Source organism: Archocentrus centrarchus, chromosome 14 (genome assembly GCF_007364275.1).
Source record: "Archocentrus centrarchus isolate MPI-CPG fArcCen1 chromosome 14, fArcCen1, whole genome shotgun sequence".
In the NCBI taxonomy this organism is placed as follows: Eukaryota; Metazoa; Chordata; class Actinopteri; order Cichliformes; family Cichlidae; genus Archocentrus; species Archocentrus centrarchus.
This window is the reverse complement of record NC_044359.1, coordinates 15,666,655-15,677,224: the sequence shown is the minus strand read 5'-3', so window position 1 is coordinate 15,677,224 and position 10,570 is coordinate 15,666,655. Positions and strand designations below refer to the sequence as shown.

At 40.5% G+C, this 10,570-nt stretch overlaps 1 protein-coding gene across 2 annotated transcripts in view; it reads left to right on the top strand.

Annotated features, from left to right (window-relative positions):
- The first annotated feature begins 1,476 nt into the window (after window positions 1–1,476).
- The window catches only part of gabra1 (gamma-aminobutyric acid type A receptor subunit alpha1), a 40,392-nt gene continuing 31,298 nt past the window's right edge, over window positions 1,477–10,570 (top strand). Inside the window, exons 1-4 of one of the 2 annotated variants that reach the window (XM_030746538.1) lie at window positions 1,477–1,710; window positions 3,963–4,068; window positions 8,222–8,334; window positions 9,360–9,427. In XM_030746538.1, the coding sequence (XP_030602398.1) occupies window positions 3,989–4,068; window positions 8,222–8,334; window positions 9,360–9,427 (261 nt within the window). In that variant the 5' untranslated portion in view covers window positions 1,477–1,710; window positions 3,963–3,988. Of the gene's footprint in view, window positions 1,711–2,311; window positions 2,497–3,962; window positions 4,069–8,221; window positions 8,335–9,359; window positions 9,428–10,570 lie in introns of those variants that run through there. The other variant, XM_030746537.1, reaches the window with a different exon arrangement.

The following is a 10,570-nucleotide window of genomic DNA, read 5'->3' as shown; positions in this document are numbered from 1 at the left end:
GCACATATACAAGTTGGCAGCTGGTTGCTATTTGTGTTAATGTGTCATTAATACAAGACTGCAACCCATTGTCTATGAAAGCCAATTTACCGCAGTTGGTACTTTAAGATTGTGTGAAATGAAACAACTTATCACCTCATACAGCACCATGATGGATGCACAAACAGGAGGGAGGGGGGCGTAGTTACTCTACGCTTCTTTCAAAATTCAGAAGCACTGTTCACAGCGAGTGATTATTTCCACATAACCTGCACATCTCTCACCTAAATTAACATCATCCATCTCTCTCCATTTGAATCTGCACGCACGCCCCCCCCCCCCCCCCCCCCCCCACTAGATACACGCGCACGCGCACACAAACAAACACACAGCTCACTTGACTATCAGTTCCCATCACCTGTCCAGAGATGGAGCTGTGAGTTGGCAAGTCGCCTTTGTTTGCCATTTGTTTAAGCGGAGCTCCCAGATATTCATCTTAACTGATCATTTGCTCTGTTTTGTAGCAGCCCTACATTGTTGCCCAAGAAGAAGTCCCTCTCTTTGGCAGAACGGAAGGTTAATAAAACGGCATGAGGAGAAGGGGGGACCAACGACAGTAATACTTTTCCCTCTCCACTATCCACCGCGGGCGTGCGCGTCAAAATCGCACACGGGCACGTGTTGGTTGTGCATGCGCTCAAATCGAGTCACATGCAGCGGTGGCGTCTGGCTTTGAGAGAAGGAAGGCAGCTTGAGACCATACTCCACTTGCATTCTGATAACGTTAAGGGGCTGGGTGGGGTTGTGCATCTGTGTTGTGTGTGTGTATATATATATATATATATATATATATATATATATATATATATATATATATATATATATATATATATATATATATATATATATATATATATATATATATATATAAAATGCACCTGCAGCATCAAGTTAAGAGCGGAATGGACAGCGTGCAAATGTTTATGTGTGTGTGGTAGTGGATATGATGGTAGGGGTCCTTGCAACATATGTTTTCAGAGATAGATAGATAGATAGATGAAAGACACATGTGTTGTTGAATATAGACATAACAGGGACATACAAACCCATGACGTCCGTCAAAACTAATCATGCACATGCACTACTTTAACCACGCGTGAGGAGGCACACACATACACTCACGCTCACAGAGGAAACGTTGCACTGCAGACCAGACTGACGTGACTTCACTGCCAGCTCACTCTGCGTGCTCTCATGAAAATAAACCCTCAGTCAAAACTGAAGGGGGAAAATGAGTTGTTCCTCTGTCAAAATCATTCTAGGATCAACAGTCGCGATTTATAAGAGGCTTGTGCGACCATCAGTTACACTGATATGATGCAAACTGCCCATAAGAATGTCCTTGCTTTCCACTTACGCCTTCTTTCATAGCTCTTGATGATGAAAATGTCCCCTGATTTGTAGTTTAATTTGAAATACGCAGATGACTACAAAAATATTCGCCGGTTATCATAAGCCCGTGTTTTCCCTCCCTTGCAGATGGACGCAGCTCAGCGCTCCTCGTCGTTCTGTGCTCAGTCTGGAGCGGCGCGGCTGTAGCAGCAGAATATTTGGCTGTAAACAGAGACAGTGTTGGGGTCTCAATGCGAAACGTGGGCTTTTAGTAGACGGTGAGTGATTCGAGGAGGATTTTATTGCAGCGAGAGAAGCTCGTCTCATCAGTGCAAGCTGGTGAGGGAACACGATTTTCTTAACATTGTGGATGTGTCTTTTCCCTTCTTGTGCGCGCAAATCTGTGCCATCACATCGATTTGTTTAATTCATTTTTTTTTTTGCTTCCTTGCAAGAACTCACTGTCCGTTTTATGACTGCAACTCTTGTCCATACGATTCCCTAGCTGTTTCGGTCGTGAGAAGGTCTTTTGATGACTGTCAATATAATCTCTTTGGAAATCATCACGTAGGAGTCAGGGAGAGAGGGAGAGAGAGCGAGAGAAAACGCGCGATGCTGCAAAACAAAATAAGGAATTCCAATCGAAAATGTAAGAGGATTTTTATTTAGCAGCCAGTGAAAAGAGATTAGGGCAACAGCAGTGGAAGTTAAATTGTGCTGCATATAAAATGGGCGGGTTTGTCTATATGTTATGTCTGCACAGCCTATTCTAGAATGAAATAGTCTGCGCTTGGACATAGCCTGTTTGCCGTGCACTTTATTCAGAGACACGGTCGACGAACAACAATAATCTGGGCAGAGACCTTGGTGCACAAAGCGCATTTGGTAGTTTAGCAGAAGATTTTTGTTGCTGACAGACTGAGAGTTGAACTCACTACAGCACCACCAATGAACAGTGAGAGAGACCTGCGCATACCGTCAGCAGCCGCTTCTCCAGCCTCAAGCTAAAATTCGTCAGATCTGAGATCACAGAGGATTTTTCTCATTCAGTCCGGCTAGAAAAGCTATTCGTAAAAGTTTGAGGATATAGGCAGCGGCCAACGTATATACCCTGACTCATCTGCTGTAAGTGTGATTTCTTCATTTTCCTCTCCTTTTTGTTACGCAAAAGCAGGAGAAAACAGTCGGATTCAGAAAAGGCTGGTTTGTTACTGGACACCGCTATAACCGAAGACGAGTTTTATTAGGGAGAAGGGGCAGTTTGCCGTCGAAATTAGGACCGATTAAGGCGAATTTTATGGAGAACGTGAGCTGGTTGATATTTTGACGGGAGGCAGCTTGGTTTCATCACCGCGGACACCGCTCCGAATAAAATAGCATCAGCGTACATTTGCTTAATTACTCTGCCAAGCACGAATTGGATCGTCATGCATGTATTTAGACCATCCTTTCAACGATGCCACTTGCATGCCAAATGTCAAATATATATTAGTATGTTGTTGGGGACAGGGTGACATTTCTCCCGAATAACTTAGAAAGTGTGCCTATGCGGGATTTTCTCCTTCATTCGTTAATCTGTGCCATCCTCGCTTTACCAAGTCCTTGTCAGCCTAGGGATTTATTTTCATTTCATTTCATTTTAACAGAGCAGTGCCTGTTCATCTCACTGTGCATCCCGCTCACTGTGTATCTTGGCACACCACAGCCAAGACACAGCAAGTATCGGGGGGTATTGTATTCTATCTGGGCTGTGGTTCGTTGGCACCATTTTCTGGTCGTTTGTGAAATTTTAGCGCTTTTTTAAAATAACTTAGTAACTGGCCCTCTCGTGGACACATTGGATATGCTTTCAGAAATGGATTGTGAATTTGGTCATTGTGATTTGCATGCACAATAGCCCAGGCTGTCGTTTGCATACTTTGTGATCCGGCTGAATACAGCCAAATGAATAAAGATCTTCATATTTTAGGGCGATTTGATTTAATACTGCGGTAACGCAGTTTGAAATTACAGGGTATTAGAGGAGGCTGTGTACAGGTGCTACAAGCTCACGGGGGTGGTATGTGGTCAGTGATGTGTTTCCTTGTTATTTCTCCTTAATTATTATGCGCTACAGATGCAGCCATACCATATGCATATGGATTAAGCATCAATTATGAGAAATAAATTTACACCGGATCCCTTTCAAAAGGTTGAACAGTTCTTTAGATTCGGTCTATCTCGTGGTTTGGGTGTAGAATGTGGCTCCATCAACGTGACATGTAATTCAAAATTTGGTGTCAAATCTTTGAGAGTTGCATATAATGGCCCAGTGCATGCGACGGGGCTCTTTGGGTTTTGATTCATGTGCTGTCAGTGAATCTATTAGTGATGTTAAGAGCCAGGACTAAAAACCTCACATAAAGCATGCTGGTCCATTATTATGTTTGCTGGTGTTTTACCACATCTTGTTTGCTGACACTGAAATATTGGTGATGGTGTTGTGCCACTAGCTCATATGATTTGATAATGATGTCCATTCTTTCTCTCTCTCTCTCTCTCTCTTTCTCTCTCTCTCTCTCGCTCTCTCTCTCTCTCTCTTTGAACCCCAGCTGTGAAAGGTCCTCATATTGCAACTATGTGTGGACGGAGCAGGACGGTCTTTCTGTGTCTGTGGGCTTGCTTGGTTTTTACCAACAGTGTACTGTGTGGAAAAAGGTAAGATAAACTTTAACTTGTGATTGCATATGTCCCTGTATTTCCATTGGATTCACTGGACAAGTCATTAACCAATCTCCATAATCTGCATCACAGATTCATATTTACGTGTCTTCATGGTTTTGCTTTGGAAGGCTTGCAGTGTTTGAGAAAAAAAAAAAAAAACATTGTTAAGGGGGTCATTATTGCAGGCATAGATGCAGCCCATCCGATCAAGCTATTATTGGAACGCTCTAATTGCACACAGTGATTTGAACATCAGACTGCATCAGGCAAAAAAATTGTGTGTAGGTTTGTGAAAAAGGACAAGTGCCTTGCTTGCCAAATGGTCAAGAGGCTTGTAAATATGTCAATGAATCAGCCACCCATGGAGGTAACCAGTTGTGTTTACCTGAAATGATGATATTCTGCCTTTCTTCCCATTTACTGGTGTATTGGTTAGTCTCTATCATTTGCTGTGGTTGTAACTGGGGCATCCTCACAGGACACCTCCATACTTTTAATTGCATAGATGTAAGATTAAGTGACGCATAGAGGGAGGAGATGAAAATTCAAAATAGCCACTATGAGCTTTACCATAATGTTACAGTTTTTGGTTCACTGGCCATGCAGGACACATCTACATTCCTGGTTTCAGTCCTGTGCTGTGTGCAGTCCATGTGTGTGTGTGTGTGTGTGTGTGTGTGTGTGTGTGTGTGTTGCACTGAGATATTTGGCAGGGATTATTGCACATGTGTTTTTGACAATGGCTGCAGGGACAGTGGGCTTGATTTACACACACTTCTTCTCAGTGTCAACACTAAAGTGTTGGAAACCTGAAGCAGACCAGCAAGGACAGAAAGGGAGAGAATAGTTTAAAAGATATGACACCATTAAAAACCATTGTCATGTGACTGCAAATGCATTAATTCCTACACAATTCAAAAATTGGGCAGCCACACATATTTTACATATGTGTGGCTGCCCAATTTTTGCTCTGCTACGGGCATTTTTCTAAATAACTTTTACACTGAACACTACAGTATATAAATAAGGCAACCAGTTAAAAATTAATAAACACCAGTATAACAATTCAAAAAGTACAATTAATTTATTCATTGGACCATCTGAACTTTAACCCTGTTCTGATTCATGTGGAGAAACTAAAGGGATTGGATTTTCCTCACAGCTGAATAATTCAATAAGTAAGTTGATGTGTTGTACTTTAGAGAAAATCTAAAAGTACTGATTACCTCACCGAGGAACTGTCACTGCAAACTGCAAAGCAATTATCACCCAAAGATTTACTGTATAATCCAGTTCCCTTTTTGAAGTCAAATACGGAATCACGAACACAAACACACACACACACACACACACACACACACACACACACACACACACACACACACACACACGCACGTACACACCTTGGGGGATTTCAACAAGACACGGTAATCAGGAAGGCCTAGAACTCTGCTACAGCATGTTGCCAACGAAAGAAATTGCCTTATAATTAGATATCCGGCTGACAAGATAGACAGATATAGAGAGAGTGAAAGAGAGAGAGAGAGAAAGAGAGAGACAGTAAAACAGAAAGAGAGACACTGGCAGAGTGTGTGTGAGCAGCACTGTTGCTGTTCAGATGACCTGTAGATGGGGATGGTGTACAATGTTTTAGTAGGAACTAGCCCCTGGCTGATAAACATGTGTATTCTTCTACATCACCTTTTTTTCCCCCTCTGTTTTCTTGTCCTTGACATACAGCTCTAACCTCTACACTCAAATATTTCCCATGAATACCTTAAAAAAAGATCTATCCCTAAAGAAGATCCCAGTATCTCAAATTAAGGTAAAATAAAACAGGTTGTTGTTCAAGACATGTGAGAAATGGGTTTTAAATAAAAGGTGCAGCTTTGCTGGATTTTATCATTTAATGGATAGATAGTGAAAACTTTACAATTCGCTTTACTGATTCAGAATGTTTTCATTGCATCCCGGTAATTCCTGTTCGTTTTAATAGCCGGTGACCTTAAATGAGCTGGCTTGTATTCTGTGTTGGTGGGGACTATGAGGGGAAGGCTGTATTTTTGGGGTGTATTATTCTGTTTGGCAAATCAGAAAGCCCAGATAAAAATTGTGAAAACACTCAAAGGTAGGGCAGAGTAGATTGTGATTTATTTTAGTCTTAGCTGATGTTCCATGGATGCAGTTTATGTTATCTGTATTTATACATAATTGGCTCCTCAGTCCAGAACAAAAGAATATATATTATTTTAAATTAGAGCGCTTCAAAGCAGTCACCGGCTAGGCTGGCGGACAACAAAATTGCTCATTAGTTTCTATCTAAGTTTTAATGCTCAGGAGAGTTTGTCAATTTTCTTTTTTTCTTTTTTAATTTTTTTTGGCAGATATCTGGACAGAGAGTTAGATTAACCATGAACCAACTCTTAAAACCCCCATGTGTGACATGGCTGGGGCATCCGTATTTAGAAAATACTGTTTTGCTTGCCACATTCAAAGCTGTAGGCTCTGCCTCAGTCCTACTGCTTTGACTGTGAGCTATGTCTCTAAAGTGTCAGTCTAAACAGCATCTTCACCTTTCCATGGCTTGCTTTTCCGCCTTTTCTGTCCCTCCTCCATCTCTGTTACCTTTATTTTTCTCTTTATAGACCATACTTTGGAGCTTTAACTCGCATTCTTAACAGGCGTCACTCTCCCTCCCACTCCCTCCTACTTTTCTTTCCCACCCGTTGCAGGTCCCTGCTAACTAATCTCGATGACCTCTCTCTCTCCTTGGAGCTGTTCAGCTAGCGGAGCTTGTTTCCAAACACTTGCTGTTTATTTTGCATGCAATCAAACCAAATCCCTTTGGCACTGCATAGAGGGAGAAGATGGCAGTATAAAATATGTTGTTGAAGATAATCATTGTGCTATCATACATACAAGCCTGTGGGGGCGAATGGTACATGCATGCATTCCTTCATACACACGTGCTACTTCGCTGCAGTCCTTGTGATACACATTGCAATTAGGGGCTGTATCCCTGATTACGAGTGTGTTGAAATATTTATGTGTGGAGATGCAAACCCTCCTCTAACAATTACTGACTGTGAGTGTTTTCAGCATCGCTCCAAGCATTTTGTTTCATGTTGTTCAAAGAGCACATTCAGAAAGGCCTTTGTGATCTAAAAGACCATATTAATGTATCAATAATGTATTATGATTTCTCTTTGTCTACTCTGTATTTCACTCCCTATTTTCTATGTTTAATGTATGTAAGGGCTGTGTGCGCGTACACATATGTGCTGTGTAACACATATCCCACTAATAATAAATACATAAATCCAGCGCCAAACTCGTCTCACTATCAAGTCGACACATACTGACATTTGGGACGGACCCCCCTTGGCGTAACATTTTAACACACTGGGTATCCCTTGAGCCACCTGTCAGTGTGCAGAGTGGTCTATCAGATCATAGCCAAATGTGCCCTGCTCCATCACTGTTGTGGGATGAAAAAATAGCAGAGAGGTGACCAACATGTGAAGTTGTTCTCTTCCTAAACCTAACCAAACAGCGACAGAAACCAAAAAGTCAAAAACTACAGTCTAACCAAAGTCAAAGAAATATGAACTCCTCTCATCTGATTGTATGACAAGAGTCTCAAATGCCATCCACCATTTCAAGTGCTGTCTTATCTGGACTTTTTTTTTTTTTTCAGTTAGTATACTTCATTATATGGCAAAAAAAAAAAAAAATGCAATCTGCACTTTGGAGCATAATGCTATAGTGTGTGACCGTCTTATGCCAAGCATCAGTGATGATTTGGAAGTGAGAATGTGCTAATACTACAGAAAAAACTTGGCCTCATGGGATACTTTCCTTACCAGTACACCTCTGAACAATCACTTGCTTATTCATTTCATATCAACATGATCGAAAAACTCATGCTCACACACTGAATTATAAATTAGCAGCTAAATTAGTCAGTGTCATACAGGATTTGATTACATTTTCTTTGTGTTTATCATAATGTGATTCACATTGCATTTATGTTGCCCATGCACCCCCCTCCTGATCTGTGATTCAGTCTGTTCTTACAAAATTGATCATTCTGACTGTGGTTTCGGATTCTAGCTGTGACTTTAAATCTTATTCTTTGCATTCCCAGCTCTGGGCAGAACGGCATAACAGATGAACAGAAAGATAACACTACAGTGTTCACAAAGATCTTAGACAGCCTTCTGGATGGCTATGACAATCGCCTCAGGCCAGGACTAGGAGGTCAGTAAAGCCAAGTCATTGCATATATTTTGTCCAACATAATGGCTGTTGTTTGTTTTTTAAGCTTACAATCCACATCACTATATAGAATCCAAATGACTAAATGTTATAGAGAGGAGCTTGCTCTAAGTGGCAGACTTCATTTGCACATTTAAAAAGACAAGAAAAAAGAATTTGAGAATTGCTTGTGTGTGTGTGTGTGTGTGTGTGTGTGTGTGTGTGTGTGTGTGTGTGTGTGTGTGTGTGTGTGTGTGTGTGTGTGTGTGCGTGTCTGTGTTGGGAGGGGGGGGGGTCTTTTGTTCTCTCTATTGTCAACTATCCATTGACAAAAGACAGAAGCAAAATGGCAGGAACTCAAGGACAAATCCAGGAAATGAAAAGGTGCAAACCAGATAAAGAAAGAAAAACAGAGAGTAAAAGAGAAAGGACGGAGTGATGATGTGAGAATTACTGTGTGAAGGACACTGAGGATTGCACAGTGTGATGCAGCAGGCATCAAACAGACAGGCGAATAAAACAATGCCTGCTAGAAGTTCAGCAGCCAAGGGGAAGAAATTATGGATTATGATGGGTATCATTCATAAATCATGCTGTCACATTTCTAGTTTCAGAATCACAAAAATCTAAATCTCACATACACACACACACACACACACACACATGTTCTCTGCAGCCCTTTTCAAAAGAATCCCCACTGGACCCATTTTGGCTATCAGCATTATGGAACTAGAACGGCATATTTCCAACAAAACAGCAAAGCACAAATTTATTAAGCGATTAGACCTCTGTCCAGGTAATGGAGCTGACACTGAAACCAGTAACAGGAGAAATGGTCATTTCTACCATGGTGCTTTTTTTTGTTTATTTTTGTTTCTTGTGTGTGTATGTGTGTATGTATGTGTTAGTCTAAGTGCTGAAAATATTTCTGGATAGATCCAGTGGTTCAGAGGCTATAGCCAGGTGGTCTTGTATTAACAGGTAGTTAGAAGCAAACTCACTCACTCACCAATTTCCTGCTTCAACAGAGCGTGTAACTGAAGTCAAGACTGACATTTTCGTGACCAGTATTGGGCCAGTTTCGGACCATGACATGGTAAGACTCTTTTCGCCTCTATAAATATCATTAGTTTTCTGGTATCCCTCTCTCCATCTTTAGCCCTGTCCTATATAGGGTATCTGGTATCCCTTTCACTGGACACAGTGGTCTCTAAACTGTGAAATATCTATTGATTTGTTGATTCATTTTATTAACTCATGATGTGTTAATAAAACTCACCTGTAAAATCAATTTTCCAGTGCATGATTTTTAATGACATGCTACAAAAATGCTGTGAACTCTGGCACCAATATATATATATATATATATATATATATATATATATATATATATATATATATATATATATATATATATATATATATATAAAGCCTCTAATGTCATTCTTGTGCAAGAATAAGTAATAAGTAAAATTGTTATTGATTATGACAAGATTTCTCAGCCAAAGAATGAGGTTAAATTGTTTTAGAACAAGTCGTACTTTGCTGTGTTTTGCTGCCATTTCAAAGGTCAAGCTATTTAAACTCATCTGAAATTTTTGGTAAACGCCACGTGATAAGATGATTTGACGGTAGTTGGCAATTTCTAACAAAATGTCAATAAACTAATTAATAAACGCTGCAAAATACTCACAAAATAATCTCTTTTTTTTGGTTTTCTTAGTCTTAAAAAGAAAAAAAAGTGACCTCTGCAAACACAAGGAATCTTTGCCCTGTGCACCACAAACCAATTAATCTCATTCAAATGACTCACTACCCTGCACATGAATTGTGTCTGCTCTGTTTGATATAATCTCAGTTAATTGCACTGGTTGACTTAAAGGCCCGAACTATTTTGCTTCTGTTAAAGCCAGAAGGAAGAGCTGAGGAAGACTTTTTTCCATCTCTAGCCTTTCCCTATCCTTCTTTATTACCTTGAAGCTCTATTTCAGTTCATACTAATTATCTTAGGAGAACTGAGAGGAAAGGGGAGGGGGGACGAACAAAAAACAAAAAAATAGGCTACTCTGTAATTTTAACTGGCTTCTTTTACTCTGCCGGGCAGTCATGTAGAACCATTAAAATCTGCTCTCAGCTATAGTCATTAGCTGGCTTGAAAATCAAATGTCCTCCTAATTTTGTGCCCAGTTCTTCCTTTTTGTGTCTAGTGTAATTTAGATTACTGAGCAAAGAAGGCCCC